Source organism: Macaca mulatta, chromosome 10, assembly GCF_049350105.2.
Source record: "Macaca mulatta isolate MMU2019108-1 chromosome 10, T2T-MMU8v2.0, whole genome shotgun sequence".
Lineage (NCBI taxonomy): Eukaryota > Metazoa > Chordata > Mammalia > Primates > Cercopithecidae > Macaca > Macaca mulatta.
Window position 1 is genome coordinate 77906384 of NC_133415.1, and position 21215 is coordinate 77927598.

The window sequence follows — 21215 nt, forward strand, 5'->3', positions numbered from 1 at the left end:
TGCTTTGATTTAAAGTTCATATACATAATTTTTTCTATGAGTTTGGAGAGCCAACATTAACCTGAAAATGAACTAAACTGACTTTTTGATTTAAGAAAACCATAAAAGAAAAGCATTTTTCTTTATCTGTTAATTGTTCATAAGATTTATCTAGTTATCCATTGATTAATGTTATCAGCTTGCTCCTCCATTTTTCAAAACCGAACCAAATCTGAGGGGCTTATATTCAAAGTCTTTATTTCAGATACACACCTGATGTTTATCTAACAGATGCCTCAGAACTCAGTTTTTTCCCTGATCTTTGTCCTTCAGGCTGCGAAGTTGTGCCCGATGTAAATGTAGCAGGGAGAAAATTTGGAATCAAGTTACTAATCCCTGTTGCCGATGGTATGAATGAAATGTATTTGAGATGTGACCATGTGAGTAAAACCCCAAGAATGTTAAGTCACTTCACCTCTACTAAGCCTAAGAGCAAAACCTAAAAATGTTTTCACAAATTTAGAGCACTATTGTGTCAGTCAGCTATTGCTTTATAACAAACAATCACAATGTAACAAAATCACAATGACATTCAACAGTAAACATTCGCCATGCAGTGGCTCATGCCTGTAATCTCAGCACTTTGAGAGGCCAAGGCGGGCAGATCACCTGTGGTCAGGAGTTCCAGACCAGCCTGGCCAACATGGTGAAACCCCATCTCTACTAAAAATACAAAAATTAGCCGGGCATGGTGGCAGATGCCTGTAATCCCAGCTACTTGGGAGGCTGAGGCAGGATAATTGCTTGAACCTGGGAGGTGGAGGTTGCAGTGGTAGCCAGGTATGGCAGCACACATCTGTAGTCCCAGCTGCTTGGGAGGCTGAGGCAGGAGAATCACTTGAACCCGGGATGCAGAGTTTGCAGTGAGCCAAGATGGCACCACTACACTCCTGCCTGGGTGACAGAGCAAGACTCTGTTCCCCCCCCCCAAAAAAATAAAAACAATAAACATTGTTTTCTGAAAGATGTGCTGAAAGGTAGGCTGGGGATTGGATGATCCAGGGTGGTGTCAGCTCGTCATACGGGTTTGGAGACACAGGTTTGGCAGGACTGTGCCTCTGGTTGAGCTGATTTTATTTATTCTGGGTCCCAGGTTGCCTGGGGAAGATCTCCTCTTGATGAGGGCAGAAGTGTCAGAGGGCACATGGCAACACATGCACCTCCTAAAGCTTAGGCGTGAAGTTGGCACACTGTCACTTCCACCCACATTCCATTGGCCAAAGCAGATGACATGACTAGCCGGCAGTCAAGGGATGGGAATTGCACTGTCCCTGGTGGGAGGAACTGTAAAATTATATAGCGAAGGTTGTGGATGGCAGTGCAGGTGTGTATTAGTCCATTCTCACATTGCCATAAAGAACTAACTGAGACTGGGAGAGAAAAGAGGTTTAATTGAGTCCTAGTTCCACAGGCTATACAGGAGGCATGGCTAGGGATGCCTCAGGAAACTTACAATCTTAGAAGGTGAAGGGGAAGCAAGCACATCTTCACATTGTGACAGGAGAGGGAGAGAGTGAAGGGGGAAGTGCCACACACTTTTAAACCATCAGATCTCATGAGAACTCATTCAATATCACGAGAACAGCAAGAGGTAAATCCGCCCCCATGATCCAATCACTTCCCACCAGGTCCCTCCCCCAAAACTGGGAATTACAATTCAACATGAGATTTGGATGGGGACACAGAACCAAACCATATCAGCAGCAGTAAAGATTGAGGCCAGTAATTCAATGTTGCTCACCTACTGTCGCACTGAAGAACGCCCATCTTTAACTGCGTTCCGGGCACTTCTGAGGACCACTCCTGTTTACTCCCTGAAGTCAGAAATAAAACACAGACATTAAACAACAATAGAAGCCACCACTGACTTGTTAAGATCCCATAATGGCCATGATTCTAACCATAGACTCTAACCTTAGAGTTAGAGTCTTTACCAAGGACAGACAAGGGTACAAATAATATAGGAAATCAGCTAATTTTTTTCATCATTTTCTTTTGTCATAGAGATCAGATGTGATACGAAAATGGAAATACATATCAAGGAAAGTTCTCTGATAGTTTACAGTTTCACCACCTATCTGTGCCCCATGGCACTTCTTTGTGTCCTTGGATCTTTTTTTCTTTTTCTTTTTTTTTTTTTTGAGATGGAGTCTCGCTCTGAAACCAGGCTGGAGTGCAGTGGTGCGATCTCGGCTCACTGCAACCTCCACCTCCTGGGTTCAAGCGATTCTCCTGCCTCAGCCTCTCGAGTAGCTGGGACTACAAGTGCCCACCACCACGCCTGGCTAATTTTTTGTATTTTTTAGTAGTGACGGGGTTTCACCATGTTAACCAGGATGGTCTTGATCTCCTGACGTCGTGATCCACCTGCCTTGGCCTCCCAAAGTGCTGGAATTACAAGTGTAAGCCACCACGCCCAGCATTTTTTTTTTTTTTTTTTTTTGAAGACAAACTATTGTTCTGTCACCTAGGCTTGAGTACCTTGGTGCAATCTCTGCTAACTGCAACCTCCATCCCCTGAGTTCAGGGGATTCTCCTGCTTCAGCCTCCTGAGTAGCTGGGATTACAGGCATCTGCCATTACGCACAGCTAATTTTTGTATTTTTACTAGACACAGGGTTTCACCTTGTTGGCCAGGCTGGTCTCAAACTCCTGACCTCAAGTGATCCACCCACCTCAACCTCCCAAAGTGCTGGGATTACAGGCATGAACTACCACACCCGGCTCTTGGATCATCTTTAAATGCAAAATTCCCTGCATGCAATTTATCGAAGTTGACATTCCTATCCTCTAGCCTCCCAGCATCTAGAAACTTAATGCAGGACTCAAAAGCTACTGTCAGGTGTTACATTAGGTGATGAGCAGTCATTCAAAACGTGTGCCACTTCACTTCTTGCTTGGAAGGTGATGGTTTTGCAATGTAACGGGGAAGAAAGTCCAAGTCCGCCTCCGTGTGCAGCAGGGGGCTTTGCACTTGAGCGTGCTTCTCAACCCTCTGCTGTTTGCTGCAGGAGAATCAATACGCCCAATGGATGGCTGCCTGCATGCTGGCATCGAAGGGCAAAACCATGGCAGACAGCTCCTACCAGCCAGAGGTCCTCAACATCCTTTCCTTTCTGAGGATGAAAAACAGGAACTCTGCATCTCAGGTGGCTTCCAGTCTCGAAAACATGGATATGAAGCCAGAATGTTTTGTGTCACCACGGTGTGCAAAAAAACACAAATCTAAACAGGTACTGTTCATCGTGTTAGGGCAATTGTTTGCAGTAAATTCTTTATGCAAACAAAAATAAAAGGAGGATTTCCGGCTGGGCATGGTGGCTCACACCTGTAATCCCAGCACTTGGGAGGCCAAGTTGGGCGGATCACTTGAAGTCAGGAGTTTGAGACCAGCCTGGCCAACATGGTAAAATCTCTATCCTGAACATACAAAATTAGTGAGATGTAGTGGTGCACACCTGTATTCCCAGCTACTTGGGAGGCTAAGGCAGGAGAATTGCTCTAGCCCAGGAGGTGGAGGCTACAGTGAGCTGAGATTGCACCACTGCATTCTTGCCAGGGTGACAAAGCAAGACTCTGTCTCCAAAAAAAAAAAAAAAAAAAAGAGTAATTCCATCTGATTAAGAGTATCATCATGAAAAAATCAGTTGATGGTAAAATTTGACTATGTCCAGAATATTAGATGATGTTATGAAATTATTGTTAATTTTGTTAGAGGTGACTGTACTGCTGACTAAACATGCAGGTATTCCCAGATTGAACTTAATGCTTTAGTTCTCACAAATTAATAATTAAAATTATGCTTCTATAGGAGTGGGTTAAAAGTTGCACAGATGAGCTGATTCATGTAGAACCATTGTCTGTGGCCGCTCCGCAGACCTCAGAAAGAGGGACCCCAGAGCTCTCCAACTGCACCAACTTTAGAAGTTTATGTGTCGGGTGATCCTTTTCCTGCTTCTCCCAGTGATTGTTGTATCTTGTAGAAAAAGAGAGAATGAATGAATGAGAATGGATTGTCTTTGTAGAGCCGCAGTCGGGCCTTGAGGGTATTGTTCTTACGGGGGATCCAGAGCTAACAGGGTGATCACAGAGCAGCTGGTGCCTGTGAGGAGAGGTTGATGCCTGTTTCTGTTCAGCTGGCTGCCCGGATCCTGGAGGCGCACCAGAACGTGGCCCAGATGCCCCTGGTCGAAGCCAAGTTGCGGTTCATCCAGGCGTGGCAGTCACTGCCTGAGTTCGGCCTCACCTACTACCTTGTCAGGTGATTACAATGTTCACTTGTTTCTCACACTTTCCATCCAATTTTAAGTGGCTTTTGGGGAGCCCCAGTTTTCTCATTTAGTGTAGAATACAGAACGCTTTTTATTTGAGAATATTGCCCTTTTACTAATAGCCCTGATACTTTGGGCTGCTCATAAACATTTTCCATACCTTCTAAGTGCCAACACCCCTGAAACTCAGCTAGATGTGGGAAAGGAAATTTTAAAAGGAGGTTCTTTTAGGATAACTACATTTCCAAAACCAGACGGTAAACATCACATATTGATTTTATGAAATCTGTAACTTTTCTTTTTTTTTTTTTCCCCAAGAGATCAGGGTTGGGGGTGTCTCACTTTGCCGCCCAGGCTGGTCTCGAACTCCTGATCTCAAGCAGTCCTCCCACCTCAGCCTCCCAAAGCGCTGAGTTTACAGGCATGAGCCACCACACCTGGCTATGACTTTCTTTCATGTCAGCTTTCTCATTTTTGTGTCTCATACTGTGTCTCCTAGTGTGGCTTTGCAGAATTTTTAGGTTTTTAGAGAGGCCCCAGCAAGCTCTGTCTTATTTCTACCCAGCTTTATCAGGTAGCAACCCTGTTCTCCCTGGTCTCTGAAGATTTCTGGATCTGAAGGATGCATACGAGGCCCATCTATTGCCCCCAGAAAGATAGCTTAAGTGACTTGTCCAAGTTCACCCCCTAGTCCAGGGCACACCTTGGCATAAAGCCCTGTGTCCTCATTTGTTATCCCTGCCCAGCACTACGGCTCTGCCCCACTGTATACAATGGATGGTTTCCCAAAACATATCCACCAGCATGCTTGTAAATCAGATTACATTTTTCAGTTCAGTAAAGAAGACAGATGCTTAAGCAAAATCTACACCCAATCCTGCAGTACAGCAAATACTGTCACTTTCTCGTCTTATAATTTGCGGGTGGGAAAATTGGTTTGTATTTTTAAGTGTTGACAGTTTTTGTTTTCTTGGCCCTTTCCAAAGACTCCATTTCTCCATTACTTCTAACAGGGGAGTCTATTCAGAATTTCCAGCCGGGCGCGGCGGCTCACGCCTGTAATCCTAGCGCTTTGGGAGGCCAAAGTGAGCAGATTGCCTGAGCTCAAGAGTTCAAGACCACCCGGGGCAACATGGCGAAACCCCATCTCTACTAAAAACACAAACAAATTAGCTGGGCATGGTGGTGTGCAGCTGTAGTCCCAGCTACTCAGGAGGCTGAGGCACTAGAATGACTTGAACCTGGGAGGTGGAGGTTGCAGTAAGCTGAGATCGTGCCACTGTACTCCAGCCTAGGTGACACAGTGAGACTGTCTGTAAAACAAAAACAAAACAAAACAAAAAAATGGACTTTCCTATTCACTGAAATATCTCATTTAACATCAGTCCCCAATGTTTGTCCCAAACAAGCAACTCTTTCTGCTTTACTTACTCCAACAAAGGAGTGAGGAAGGGCAGAGTTATACTGGATCCCCACTATGTGTGTGCATACATGTCCATGTGCAGACACACACACACACACACACACACACCCCTACCTGTAACCTTGAAGTCAAGCCCGCATAGTGAAAACCACAAAAATACTTAAACTGACCAGGCCCAGCTTTCAGTCGCACCTCTGCCTTTGCTAGTTCTGTGACCTGGGCATTTTTGTTGCCCTCCCCAAGCCGCAGCTTCTCCATGTGTTCGATGGGCATTCCGAACCTACTGTGTTGAGAGAATCCAGTGCAGCCTGCAAGCAAAGCGCCTGATACGTGGTGAAGCGTGGTGTGGGCCTGAACAAGTTTCTGGTGACAACTCCTCCTTTACCAGCTATTTCCCCTCTGCGCCTCCCTCTATCTCTAACACCTGTTTATGGAGGTGAGGCTTTGAGGCAGCAGCCCCGGGTATGGCAAAGATCTGCTTTTTCCAAGGCCAGAGTCCAAGGCTGGAGCAGCCCTGCTATGTATAAGATGGCTGGCAGAATCAGGATCTGCTGACACCCGAGAAAGCTAGGTCTTTGCTTCACCGCTCCCTGGATAATGGAGAGCAGCCCAGGGAATTCCCATAGGTTAGAGAGAAGCAGATGGAGTAAGAAGTGGGTTAACTTCTGATATTAAGCATTAAGGTGGTGAAATGAAGGAAAAAAGTGGAGTAAATTTTAATCAAGGGTGACATGCAGAAAAGAATGATGTGAAAAGTGACATATTCAGCTAGGATTTTTTTTTTAAATTATGCTTTTCTGTCTCCTGCAACATCAATTTTCACATCAGTATCCCCTTCTTGCATCCCCCTCCAGCTGCCGTCCCCATTCACTGCCCTACTTTACAGTAAAACTTCTTGAATGTATTGTACTTACCCACTACCTCCAATTCCTTTCTTCCATTCTCTCAATCATGGCTCACTATAACCTCAAACTCCTGGGCGCACGTGATCCTCTCACGTCAGCCTCCCAAGTAGCTGTGACTTGTGAGCCACCACACCTAGCTAACTTTCTTTTAGGAGATGGGATCTCACTGTGTTCCCCAGGCAGCTCTCAATCTCTCGGCCTCAAGTAATCCTCTTGCCTCGGCCTCCCAGAGTGCTGGGATCTCAGGTGTGAACCACCGCACCCAGCCAGGCCTCAGTTCTTAAAGCATTCTTGGTCTTCCTGCCTCGACCCTGGTCCCCCTAAGTTTTCAAGTTAGCAGCCACAGGGATCCTTTTAAAATCTTAAATCAGATTTTGTGAAGTCTCTGCTCAAAACCATGTGGGACAGCTGTGGTGGCTCGTGCCTGTAATCCCAGCACTTTGGGAGGCAAAGGCAGGAGGACTGCCTGAGTTCGGAAGTTCAAGACTACCCTGGGCAACATAACAAGACCCTGTCTCTAAAACACACACACACACACACACACGAAATCCGAAGGATTTCTTATCTCACTCAGAGTAAAAGCCAGATCCTTACAGTGGCCTACAAGACCTTTGCTCTTGAACTCACATTTCTCTCCCCTCCTTCACTGTGTCAGCCACATGGGCCTCCTGGCCGGTCCTTAAGCACATTAAAAAAAAAAAAATTTTTTTAAGTGGCTGTGCCCTCTGCCTGGAATACTCTTTCCCCAGATATCCACGTGTCTCACATTCTCATGCATATCCATTTTTTGATCAAATGTCACCTTTTCACTGACCTTGCTATTTTAAACTGTAGCCACCTCATTGCCAGTATTCCCTGTAGCCCTTCCAACTTTATTTTCCTTCATCTTATCTGGCATATGTACCTCCTACTTATGATCTTCTCCCTCCCACAGTCAGAAATTTTCCATCCATTTAGTTCACTACGATATCTCCCATGCCTAGAAGAGTGCCCTACAGAGTCAGTAATCATTTTGAATGAATGTATTTGATTCCGTCTTATTTTATTTTTCTCTGATGTCAGTTTTACTTAAAGACCATCTGCAGGATCGCCTTCATTCTTTTTTCATGTTCTCTATATCCCAATAAAAATGCCCCCCTGCAGAAAGCTAATTCTTCATTTTCCATTCCTCTGAAATGATTTAGAAATACTGGTAGTATTTTTAAGAAGTTATATGTGAATGAACATTGTATTATAGGAAGCGGTTGCTTCTCTTAACTAATATTATGATTCTTTTCAGATTTAAAGGAAGCAAAAAAGATGACATTCTGGGAGTTTCATATAACAGGTTGATTAAAATTGATGCAGCCACCGGGATTCCAGTGACAACATGGAGATTCACAAATATCAAACAGTGGAATGTAAACTGGGAAACCCGTCAGGTAAAGTGAAAGTTTTGCTCTTCAGTGTTGAGCCTATAAATGTGTGTTCCCTCAGAATTGCAGATTATTCTGATTTTTGAAAGGTATTCTTCTATTTGAGCTAAGAAACCACAAGCATGTGGTAACTGTCTGCTAAAATAATTATATGCAATTCTGGGCAGCTTCCTAACAAGCACAGGCCAAATGCTCTTGCATTAGCACTGTAAGTTGGCGTAGTCTCCACGCAGACTGTCAATACAGACAGGTTCTAAAACTACTGAGCAGTTTCATTAATTTTCATTGACTCAGCATAGGATTATATAGGATTTAGGTTGATAATTACTTACCAGAAACTACTGGAGATGTAACTGCTATGCAAAATAAATCCAAAAAAGCCCTCATCTGACTGGCTGTCAAGAAACCCGATTGAGGACTTGAAGATTCAATTGCTCACCTGGAGAGCATTCCAGGCTCTAAAGGGAAAAACTGCTGAAGCAGCAAGTGAGGTCCATAGTGATGGCTGAGAAAAGCTTCACCTTTTAAAACCAGGAGCCCTCAAACCCTTAGCCTGTGTTACAGCCTCCCATCATCTCCCATCCTAGGAGCTAAGTTCAGGCCAAGCCTGTATCATGGAAAATTCTAGATGAAGTTAGAGGCACCTTAGCATCCTGCCGCTAATTTAAAACATTCTGCCCAGTGCTTTGGGAGGCCAAGGTGGGAGGATCACTTGAGGCCGGGAGTTCGAGACCAGCCTGGGCAACATATTGAGACCCTGTCTCTACAGAAAATTAAAAAATAAAAAATAAAAAAGACGAACTAGCCAGGTGTGATGGTGTGCACCTATAGTTTCAGCTACTCAGCCAGGGAGGATCACTTGAGGTTCAAGGTTACAGTGAGCTATGATTGTGCCACTGCACTCCAGCCTGGTTAACAAAGCGAGACCCTGTTTCACTCATTCTTGAATTAATTAAAACATTCCGATGGTGCTGATATAGACTCAATCTTCCCTCATTCCTTTGGCATTCTCATTTTCCAATAGAAAGTAGAGGGATGGTAAGAGACTCACACATTTGTTAAGAACCCTGACTTCCTCTCAGCAGTATTGATAACCATCTGGGTGCTTATTTGTAAAATCAAGTTCAGAGATTAGATGACATCTAAGGCAGTAGCTCTAAAGCCTTGATGCATATAAGGATCACCTGGGGAGCTTTAAAATACCACTGCCCAGAACACACCCGAGGCCAGTTAAATCTGAATCTCTGGGAGGAGGAGCGAGGTATTAATAATTTCTAAAGGTCCACAAGTGATTTCAATGGGCAGCCAAGGTTGAGAACCAGCAAAGTCTCTAAGTCTTTTTTTTTTTTTTTTTTTTTTTGAGACGGAGTCTCGCTCTGTCGCCCAGGCTGGAGTGCAGTGGCCGGATCTCAGCTCACTGCAAGCTCCGCCTCCCGGGTTCACGCCATTCTCCTGCCTCAGCCTCCCGAGTAGCTGGGACTACAGGCGCCCGCCACCTCGCCCGGCTAGTTTTTTGTAGTTTTAGTAGAGACGGGGTTTCACTGTGTTCACCAGGATGGTCTCGATCTCCTGACCTCGTGATCCGCCCGTCTCGGCCTCCCAAAGTGCTGGGATTACAGGCTTGAGCCACCGCGCCCGGCCAAGTCTCTAAGTCTTTCTTCTAGTGCTTAGAGTTTATGACTTTCAGCTAGGAAAGGGTTCGGGGCAGTGGCTATAAGAAAATTCAGGCAGCCTTTTACTATTCATTAAAGAGCCTGCAGGCTGGTGCAGTGGCTCACACCTGTAATCCCAACACTTTGGGAGTCTGAGGCGTGGATCACTTGAGGTCAGGAGTTCAAGACCAGCCTGGCCAACATGGTGAAACCGCGTCTCTACTGAAAATGCAAAAATTAGCCAGGTGTAGTGGCACACACCTGTAATCCCAACTACTTGGGAGGCTGAGGCATGAGAATCGCTGGAACCTGGAAGGCAGAGGTTGCAGTGGCCTGAGATCGTGCCACTGTACTCCAGCCTACGTGACAGAGAGAGACTCCATCTCAAAAAAAAATAAATAAAAATAAAGTGCCTGCGAAGCACCCTGCTCCCCAACATAGGGAGTGCTTGGGCAAAATCCTTATATCTAAACTGTAGACAGAAAATGTGTTGGGAGTTTTTAAAACCAGATGTGCAGCAAAGTCGACGCCACCAGAGGGCGCAAAGAGAGCAAAGATGTTTTCTGGAAGTGTTTAATGGAAGTGATGGTTTTCTGTGCGTTTTAGGGGGCTATCCATCTGTCATCCACCTCAGCAGCCCTCAGCTCCAGGGGCCAGTCCAACAAAGCGCCTCTTTCTCATCATTCCTTGTCAGAGTTTAAGCTTCTCTGTGCCTTCCTCTTACAGGTGGTCATCGAGTTTGACCAAAACGTCTTTACTGCATTCACCTGCCTGAGTGCAGATTGCAAGATTGTACATGAGTACATCGGTGGCTACATTTTCTTGTCTACCCGCTCCAAGGACCAGAATGAAACACTCGACGAGGACTTGTTCCACAAATTGACCGGCGGTCAGGATTGAAGCAAGCATGCGTGCTCGGCGCACACCAACAGGGCAAGCCAAAGGCGCCCCTCCCCGGAGGGATGGGATCGGTAACTTGCCCAGCATGTAGATACTGGACTAACAGACAACATACGTTCACCGCTGGTCACCCAGGTCCTCACCTCATTCAAACCCACTGCTGGCACATCCCTTTCCTTACTTGCTCTGTGCTACCAGCCATGGAAGGAGCCTCTCTTGTTTTTTCTAGAAAATGGGTGAGCAGGAGAAAAGGAGGTGCCCTAAGGTTGCTCTAAGGCCCAGTATGTGGTTACAGTTCTGTGACTTGCAGAACCTGCCAGGTGGATGGCTACAAGTATCCTTGTCCTGATCTGTCTCATTACTAAGTCAGTGGAGAAGACAGAAAGGTAAAAATCACGTGAAGAAAGAACAACTCTTATTTCACAAACTCAGGTATGAAACTAAATGCCTGTCCTTCATGAAACTGCTTTTAGCTCTTGTCTTTTCAAAATGGCAAAGGGAGTTCCTACACACACTTTTTCCCTGGAGGCGAAGGTCTAGGGGTAGAAAGGGGAGGGGTGGGGCTACCAGGTAGCAGTTGACGACCCAGGGTCAGAGCAGTGGCCCTCAGTGTCATCTGTCCACAGTGATACCTGCCAAGATGACCGCTGACCCACATCTGGTCTTAGTCATTGGTCTCCTCAGGTTTCTTGGGCCACCTGCAATCCCCATTCCATTCCTACAGATCTCTCAGCCACCTGTAAGTCCTTTGTGAAGACGTGGGTGATACAGGGGGACAGGAAAACCCATTTCTCAACCCAGATCCATGTCTCAACTGCTTCTACTCTGGGTTGGGATTCAGGAAGACAGGCACAGTCTTCTCTGTCCATAGAAACACCTGTCAGCGTCAAGGATTCCAGTCAGGTCTCTATCCCAACTGGTCAGGGAGAGAAGGGCAGACCTATTCTCAAAGACCACCATGTCCAAGGTCTGACGGGAAGCATCCCTCTTACTGCTGGTCTGTGTTCTCCTGGATTTGGGATCTGTGTTGCTATGACTCCTGGCCTTTTCTCTAAAGGCCTTTGGCTTTTGTAAATCATGAGCCAATAATAGACTTTTTTCTCCCCCTCTGTGTTTTGCTGTGTCATTTCTGCCTTGAGACAGCGCTTGCCTTGAGCGAGTGAGCCAATTAACAGCTGCCTGAATTGTCATTTTCCATTTTGGTTTGTTAGAGGTGGGAGGGGTGGGTTTTGAGGTTAAAAGCAATACCAGAAGTACAGGGAAATATCAGACAATATTTGATTTTTTTTCATAGATGTTCAGCCACACAAAGAACTCAGGTTGCAAGGATAAGGCAAAAGCCCCAATCCCATTTTTCAGTTCTCCTAGGATGTATCCCCTCAGGGGGCCTGGCCAGAGTTCCCAGGCCCACGAGCGTCAGTTGTTGCTTTATTTTCCAGCAAAGCCCTCTGAGAAATGAGACCTCAGCAATTCCGGGGGCCACATAGAGACAGACTTGGCAAGGGACCCCCTGGTTCTGAGCCAATAGCTGCCATCTGGAAATTCCTCTTTTAGCCTCTCCTTAGAGGTGAATGTGAATGAAGCCTCCCAGGAACCCGCTGAATTTCTGAGGCCTTGCTTAAAGCTCGGAAGTGGTTTAGGCATTTGGAAAATCTGGTTCACATCATAAAGAACTTGATTTGAAATGTTTTCTATAGAAACAAGTGCTGAGTATACTGTGTTATACCTGGTGTTGGTCATTTTTCAGTCCTATTTCTCAGTTCTAGTATTTTAGAACCTAGTCAGTTCTTTAAGATTATAACCGGCCCTACATTAAAATAATGCTTCTTGATGTCAGATTTTACCTGTTTGCTGCTGAGAACATCTCTGCCTAATTTACCAAAGCCAGACCTTCCATTCAACGCGCTTCCTTAGCTTTCATAGTTGTCTGACATTTCCATGAAAACAAAGGAACTAACTGGTTTTAACCAAACTTTGTTTGGTTACAATTTTCAGGGGAGCATTTCTTCCGTGACACATAGCAACATCCCAAAGAAATAAACAAGCGTGACAAAAAAAAAAAAAACCCTAAATGCTACTGTTCCAAAGAGCAACTTAACGGTTTTTTTAATATTGAGTGCAAAAGGTCACCCAGCTTCCTATGATGAAATTTTAAATTAATGGGCACTTTTCAACATCATTTGCTTCCTTATCTACACTTGATTCAGAAATCTGCATTTTTTATTATTTTATATGACTTTTAAGAAAAGATCTGTATGGACTTGAGTACGGTCCTGTTGTGTCCTCTCCAACCTACTGTCTCCAAAAAGGTGACTGTTTCCTCTATTATGAAAAGGGACTGCAACTCTGAGGTCTAACATGTGTCTGTCCTCACAGCGCCAAGATTCCAGGTCATTCCCTCCCGTGGTGTGGGGAGTGGCAGATTCCGGGGGTCCTCAGAGGGCCACTTAGAAACCTCACTTACCCGCTGGTTTCAACTCCTTTCTCACTGACTTGGTCACAGATTTCCTGGCATATCCTGCCTTATCGTGAGCGCTTTTGTCTCCTTCCAGATCCATATTAAAACACACACACACACACACACACACACACACACACACACACACACACACACCAGCAAGCAAAGAAATATCCCCAGCGGCAATAGAACAGCAGAAGCCTCTGATTCTGATGGCTGAATGTTGAGGGCACTTTGCTTTAGTGACACGCAGTTTATCCCTTTGTGCAATTCTCATGTCAGCCCATAGAGGGTAGAAATGGCTTGCTTTACAAAGGAGAAAGGCTCAGAAGGTGAACTTGCCCAGGGTCACACCGCCTCATAATGAGCAGTGTTTGTCTTGACTCCAGAAGCTACTAAGCTTAACCCGGCAAACCCCAGCCTTCCTTCCTCAGCCTTGCCCAGCCTTGAAATGCCCCTTACCCCAGCTCCAGAGCAGGCGTTCTCAAACTCAGGCTCACACCAGTAAAAGAGAACCAAGGGCATTAACAGCAGTTAGCTGTGGGAGGAGAGGCTAGACCGAAAACGTCTGGGAGCCAGAGAAATGAGGTGCTTAGAGTGTTGGGGTTTTTTTCTTTGTTTTGTTTTTTGTTTTCATTTTTTGAGATGGAGTTTCGCTCTTGTTGCCCAGGCTGGAGAGCAGTGGCATGATCTTGGCTCACCGCAACCTCCACCTCCCGGGTTCAAGCGATTCTCCTGCCTCAGCCTCCCAAATAGCTGGGACTATAGGCATGCACCACCACACCTGGCTAATTTTGTATATTTTTTAGTAGAGGCGGGATTTCTCCATGTTGGTCAGGCTAGTCTCAAACTCCTGACCTCAGGTGATCCGCCCACCTCAGCCTCCCAAAGTGCTGAGATTACAAGGCGTGAGCCACCACACTTAATTCTGGGAAAGTTTCATTTTTAGTCCCAAGGTCAGAAAAGCAAGCAAATGAGGAAGCTTTAATTTGAAAACTCATTTAATACAGGAAGTCAAGATATTTTGTAATATCTGTCTTTTAAAATCACTTAAAAATTTTTTTTTAACTCACAAGGTTTCTTTTTTTGGGACTGGGCATAGTGGCTCACCTTGTAATCCCAGCACTTTGGGAGACCAAGACAGAGGCTCACCTGAGCCCAGGAGTTCAAGAACAGCTTGGGCAACATGGCGAGATCTCTACAAAGACTTTAAAATTAGCTGGGCATGGTGGCACATGCCTGTAGCCCCAGCTACTTGGGAGGCTGAGATGAGAGGATCCTTTAAGCCCCAGGAGTTCAAGGTGGCAGTGAGCTATGATCATGCCATCACACTCCAGCCTCAGTGACCCTGTCTCAAAAAAAAAAAAAAAAAAAAAAAAAAAAAAAAAATTTGGCGTCTACATTTAATATCTCTATATTCATTTTTATTATTTTCTCACATAGCGTGACTTTCCTGCCTCCTCCCCTTCCATCCCTGTCACCCCAGAATCTCTCAGTGGTAGGAGAAAGAAGGGGAGCATTCCTCTTTGTTATTTCACCCATCTTTCCTTCTCATGCACCCTACATCCAAGGACTCTTGAAGTCCGGGAAATCATAACTGGAAAATCTGAAAAGGTGAAGCCCTTGGCCCTCACTTGCATTAGTTTTTCCAATTCCTTGAACCTCACTGGAGTTGTGTGGAAATATTGAGTGCTATCAGAAAGAGGGGAGGCCGGGCGCAGTGGTTCATGCCTGTAATCCCAGCACTTTAGGAGGCCGAGGCGAGCGGATCACCTGAGGTCAGGAGTTCTAGACCAGCCTGACCAACATGGAGAAACCCCGTCTCTACTAAAAATACAAAATTAGCCAGGCATGCCCGTAATCCCAGCTACTCGGGAGGCTGAGGCAGGAGAATCACTTGAACCCGGGAGGCAGAGGTTACAGTGAGCCGAGATCGCACCATTGCACTCCAGCCTGGGTGAAAGAGCAAGACTCCATCTCAAAAAATAAAATAAAAATAAATAAATAAATATAGAAAAGAAAAAGCTACCCTGACATTTGCCCACATATTTCATGTTGCATCAAGACTCAGTGATTGGCCGGGTGGGGTGGCTCACATCTGTAATCCCAGCATTTGGGGAAGCCAAGGCAGGAGGATTGCTTGAGCCTAGGAGTTCAAGACCAGCCTGGGCAAAACCAAGACCCTGTCTCTATTTAAAATAATCATGATAATTTTTGTAAAGGCTCAGTTATCTCAGAGGAGTCCCAATTTTTTAAAAACCTGAATGAGAATGCTCCCGACACCTGTGGGGAAGATACTTTCCGCTATAACGATTTACCCCCTTTCTCCAACTCACTGTGTGAGTTCCAAAAACACCCATAATTCCCCATGTGCCTCAGTATCTTCAGTCATTACAGAGGAAAAAATCCTATAACCACTTCTCCCCAGCCACTGCAAATGACATACGCTGTGTGGGTCTTAACAGGAGAGTGTCTCTCTTCTTCACCCCTGGAAGTTGGGCAGGGAGGCCTCTGGCTGCTCTCTGACATACCTCGGATGGAAAAGTGGACCGTGGAGAGAAGGCAGAGACCTGTGTAAGAGAAGCAGAGGACCTGGAGGAGGGAGGGCCCAATGCCCCAAGCCTGTGCCCTCTGACTCAAGAGATGTGTTGATGGACATAAATGGGGCCAGTAACAGGGAAGGCAAATGAGGTTCAAAAATATAGACACCTATGACTGCACCACTGGACTCCAGCCTGGGCAACAAAGCACAACTCTGTCTCCAAAAATAAAACAGTTAAATAAGTATATAAATACATACTTATAAAGATATATATATATATATCTTTATATATATATATATGTCTTTAAGGAATATATACTTATAAAGATATATATATATGTCTTTAAGGAAAGAGTAAGACTTGCAACAAGGCCTGGGGTCAGGGCTCAGTGCATAGGCTCTATAGGCTCTATTGCTGGTGATGGGGTAGCTGGTTTGGGCCCAGCCCCTGGCTGGTAGGGGAGGCTATTGGAAGAGACCAAAGACCACTTCCAGGCAGTGCTACAGAGGTCAGGAGGCAGAACTAACGGTGAGATATTCTGGGAACCCAGGAGGGTCGGGGATGAAGGTCTGACCAGGTGCTTACAAAGGGGCCCTGAATCTCTGTGCTACCAACTTAATTTCCTGAAATGCTACTACAGAACCAACATTACTGGTATCTAGCCCAGCCCATGTGATCCAATGTTATTTTTAAAAAAAAAAAAAACAAAAATGTAGGCCGGGCGCGGTGGCTCAAGCCTGTAATCCCAGCACTTTGGGAGGCCGAGGCGGGCGGATCACAAGGTCAGCAGATCGAGACCACAGTGAAACCCCGTCTCTACTAAAAATACAAAAAATTAGCCGGGCGCGGTGGCGGGCGCCTGTAGTCCCAGCTACTCAGGAGGCTGAGGCAGGAGAATGGCGGGAACCCGGGAGGCGGAGCTTGCAGTGAGCCGAGATCGCGCCACTGCACTCCAGCCTGGGCAACAGCGTGAGACTCCGTCTCAAAAAAAAAAAAAAAAAAAAAAAAAAATGTAGCAGAACCACTGCTTCCTTTCTAGGAGTTACAGACATCCAACTTCAAAATGGAAACACCCTCATTACTACTGAGGGTGAGACACCAAGCATTAAACCCAAGCGGACTACAACTCAGAGTGTGGTCCTTGGCCCAGCAGCACTTGTTAGAAACGCAGAATCTCACAGGGCCAGGACTAGGGTGGCACAGGTGAGCACCCCAGGCACAGCATTTAAGGAGGCTCTCACTGTCAGAGTCATACAGGGCACCTCTTCAGCTCACCCTAGTCCCAGCACCAAGGTCCACCCAGACCTTTCTGAGTCAGAGTCTGCCTTTTAACAAGACTCTCAGCGATATGTATGCCCAGAGAAGTTTAAGAAGCTCTGGCCTTAGAGATGTGGCATGGATTTGGCAGGGAGGATGCCAGACACCAGAGGAATTGTCAAGAAAGAGTATAGATGCCATAAATTCTGCCAGCCAGTGTACTGAGTTAATGGTGTCCCCCCGAATTCACATCTACACAGAACCTGTGAATGTGACCTTATTTGAAAATAGGGTCTTTGCAGATGTAATCAAGTAAAGATAAGGTCATACTGGATCAGGTTGAGTCCTAAATTCAGTATGACTGGCTTCCTTAAAAAAAGGAAAAGATAGGCTGGGCACGGTGGCTCACGCCTGTAATCCCAGTTGGGAGGCCGAGGTAGGCGGAGCACCTGAGGTCAGGAGTTCGAGGCCAGCCTGATCAACATGGTGAAACCCCATCTCTACTAAAAATACAAAAATTAGCCAGGCGTGGTGTTGGGTACCTGTAATCCCAGCTACTGGGAGGCTGAGGCAGGGGAATCGCTTGAACCTGGGAGGCAGAGGTTGCAGTGAGCCAAGACCGTGCCATTGCACTCCAGCCTGGGTGACAAGAGCAAAACTCCGTCTAAAAAAAAAAAAAAAAAAAGGAAAAGAGGTACAGAGCAGGAAAGGCCATGTGATGATGGAGACAGAGACAGGGTGATGCAGGTGCAGGTCAAGGAGTCCCAAAGACTGCCAGCAAACACCAGAAGCCAGGAAGAGGCAAGGAAGAATTCCTCCCTGCGCCCTTCAGAGACAGCATGGCCCTGCCGCCATCTTGATTTTGGACTTCTAGGCTCCAGAACTGTGAGAGAATAAATTTCTGTTTCGAGCCACAAGGCTTATGGGAATTTGTTACACCAATTCTAGGAAAATAATGCAGCCAGAAACTTCACATCTTTAAAAATGGGGATGCCACCTTTCCACTCTGTCACTGGAAGGAATATGTGAGAGAATGATGCAAATATGCTTTTAAAACCATAATATGCAATACAAATGTAAAGTGTTATTTTTAACAACATATTTTTAATTAGAAAAGGACTTTATCAGCTTATTTTCAAATAAGTGTGATGGTTTGTGTGACAGTTTGGATCACTGTTGAGCAAATATTTGCTCCCCTCTCCTCTTCCACTGTGGGTAGCATGTACTACCTGCCCGCTTGCTGTTGGGCTTGGCCGTTTGACTTCCTTTGGCCAATGGGATGTTAGTGGGCGTGATGTGAGCAGGGGCCTCCACTGTGCTTTTGCAATCTTTTCGTACTCCTGCCTCCACTGTGAGAACAGCATTCCCCAGGTCATCGCCTGAGCCACTGAATGGAATCCACGCAGCAGATCTAAATGGAGTCCACAGCCTGGAGCCAAGCCAAGCTAGATCAGTTGGCCCACAGACAATTTGTGTGGGAACAAATTCTCGTTATTGTAAGCCACTGAGTTCTGGAGTAGTGTGTTAAGCAGCATCATTGTGGAATAGCTGACTAATGCAGGATGAGATATCCCCAAAAAGGAGAATAAGAAATCCATCCCATTCTAGCATAGCAGTATCCTAAGACACAGGTGATGGCATTTCAGAGGGTGTCTTTCTCATCTTTATACCATCCTGTCTCCTATTTTTGTGTTTGTATTTGAATAAGCTATCTATTAAGCCATTTGAAATTCATGGAAATTGGCCAGGCACAGTGGCGCACACCTGTAATACCAGCACTTTGGGAGGCCAAGGCAGGTGGATCACCTGAGGTCAGGAGTTCGAGACCAGCCTGACCAACATGGAGAAACCCCATCTCTACTAAAAATACAAAAATTAGCCGGGTGAGGTAGAGCGCGCCTGTGATCCCAGCTACTTAGGAGGCTGAGACAGGAGAATCACTTGAACCCGGGAGGCAGAGGTTGCAGTGAGCTGAGATCATGCCATTGTACTTCTCCATCGATTACAGTCCATCTGCACCACAATCAGGTCAAGATATATCCCCCACTCAGGTGTAATAATCTGGGACCTTTGTACCATGCATGTGTTTTCTTCAGAGACTCCGGTGTCTCTCTGCCAACACAACCCCATTATTCCGGCCAGGCCATGAAGTTAAGTAATTTGCCAAATTTCAGCGTGGGTTGACAGATTGCCATAGCAGTCAAATAGGCCCCAGGAGCAACAGGGATACCAAAAGGGTAAGTGACTTTGCAAACCAATGATAGAGCAAGTGAAATTAGCTCCCACCTCTCCAAAAAGCAGTCTCAACAATAATATAGCAAACATTTACATGGCTAAAAGAATTAGAAAGCTCGTGTGTATTAAGGGCTATCACTTTTTTCTCCTATGAGTTCTCTCAATTCATCCCCTAGGTGAGGTAAGTATTATCAGCCCACTGTACAAAGTAGGAAACATGCAGTGGTACACCAGTAAATATTTACAACTCTGTGGGCTGGGGGAACACTGATTTGCCAATTCCCATGGTGTAAAGATTCCCACCACAGCCAACATGATGTCAGTGGACACAGAGTTGGGAAGAGATGCAAACATCCGTCTCTCCAGTGGGGATAAACCAGCTCCAGCACACATTGGAACTGTGCACAGAGATGTCAAGCAACTTGTCAAAGTCACTCAGCTAGTATGTGGGAATCAAGGATTTGTATGAAAATCTTCTGACTTGAGCGTGCTCCTCAGCACTACTCTTAATTTCCCATGAGAATGGCAAGGCCTCCCGAGCCAAGGACCCTAGATAACCTTTACTCGTGACAATGTCCTTGAGTTGGTTTTTCTCAGAACATGTTTGAGAAAGACCTACAGAACTCCATAGACACTTTTTTCTTCCAATTACTTTACACTAGGTTTCAAATGCCAAAATAGTGAAAATTTCTGCCAAAAGTTTCTCTGATTCCCACTGGGTTGGTCCTCTCTGACATTTGCTTGCAAATCTAGGTGAAAGGTGGAGTTAAGAAGGGGAGGGAAGAGTTCTGCCTTTTACCCGACAGAGACAACAGACAACACCAAACCAGAGACCTTTCCACCCCTACAACTGGTTGGCCCAACTCTTACTCGTGCATGGCAATCGTTGGTGCCAAGGCCCACCAGAGAGAGGTGACTTTTCCTTAGGGACTGAGATCTGCTTCTAGAGGCTGCATGAAATGCTTTTACCCTGACCTTTTCCTCCTTTTATAAGGTTCTTTTAATCAGGTAGACATCAGGAGAGCAAACAGGCAGCCAACACTTGGCAAGAAGCTGCTGAATCCATTGCATGTAACTCAAGTAAAGTTCACCCTTTTAAGATAAGGGGCTGCACACGTTACTGTGTGTGGGGGTAAGAAACATACGTGGGCACAGTTGGTCAGATATGAGACCACAGGGATTTGTGAGGCCCGCCCTTAGTATTTGTGATTTTGGTTTTTGTTTTGTTTTGTTTTGTTTGAGATGGAGTCTCACTCTGTCACCCAGGCTGGAGTGGAGTAGTGCCATCTCAGCTCACTGCAACCTCCACCTCCTAGGCTCAAGCGATCCTCCCACCTCAGCCTCCCAAGTAACTGAGACCACAGGCACTCACCACCACACCCGGCTAATTTTTTGTATTTTTGGTAGAGACAGGGTTTCGCCATGTTACCCAGGCTGGTCTTGAACTCCTGAGCTCAGGCGATCCACTGGCCTCAGCCTCCCAAGGTGCTAGGATTACAGGCATGAGCCACCACACCTGGCCATTTATATACGGCATGAGCCAATATGCCATACCTAAAATCAGCTGCCTCAGAACTAAAATGAGCAGATTGCAATTGTGGCCAACACCATTTTTACCCAAAACCATCTTCCCATCGTCCTTGCTAACAGAACTTGATTTGGGCTGAATCAATGTGTCCAGATCAGTGATCTATACTGGTCTATACCAATTATCACAATTGTATTCCCTAACTTATCAGTTTCCTTTGCAGGTTGGTGGGGCCAGGGAGGGGCCGTGGGATCCAATTCTGACCAATGAGGCCTAAGGGGAAGTACACTGTGGAGATTTCTTGGAAAGCTTTTTCTATTCTAACAAAAGGGAAAGTCAGCTGGCTTCACCCTTCACCTTCCTGTTCTTCCTGCCTTGAATGTGGATGTGACTTTTTGTTATGTAAGAAAAATAAACGAATGTATTTAAGCCATTGTTAGGTGGGGTTTCTGTACCTTATAGCTGAACTTATTTCTAACTGGTCGTCATGAGCAATGAAACAAATGAATTTTAGAGTAATGGAGCAGAGGGTCAACTTGACCCTACAATCTTTAGTTTGACTAATTGAATGAATGGAAACCCAATTGGT

At 45.7% G+C, this 21215-nt stretch overlaps 1 protein-coding gene across 11 annotated transcripts in view; it reads left to right on the forward strand.

Moving 5' to 3' along the window:
* The window catches only part of FERMT1 (FERM domain containing kindlin 1), a 55556-nt gene extending 42886 nt beyond the window's left edge, over positions 1-12670 (forward strand). For 9 of the 11 annotated variants that reach the window (XM_077951250.1, XM_077951247.1, XM_077951249.1 and 6 more), the window contains 5 exons: positions 313-419; positions 3051-3272; positions 4176-4300; positions 7918-8059; positions 10432-12670. In XM_077951250.1, the coding sequence (XP_077807376.1) occupies positions 313-419; positions 3051-3272; positions 4176-4300; positions 7918-8059; positions 10432-10605 (770 nt within the window). In that variant the 3' untranslated portion in view covers positions 10606-12670. The remainder of the gene's footprint in view (positions 1-312; positions 420-3050; positions 3273-4175; positions 4301-7917; positions 8060-10431) is intronic. The other 2 variants (XM_077951255.1, XM_077951254.1) reach the window with 1 other exon arrangement.
* The last annotated feature ends 8545 nt before the right edge of the window (positions 12671-21215 follow it).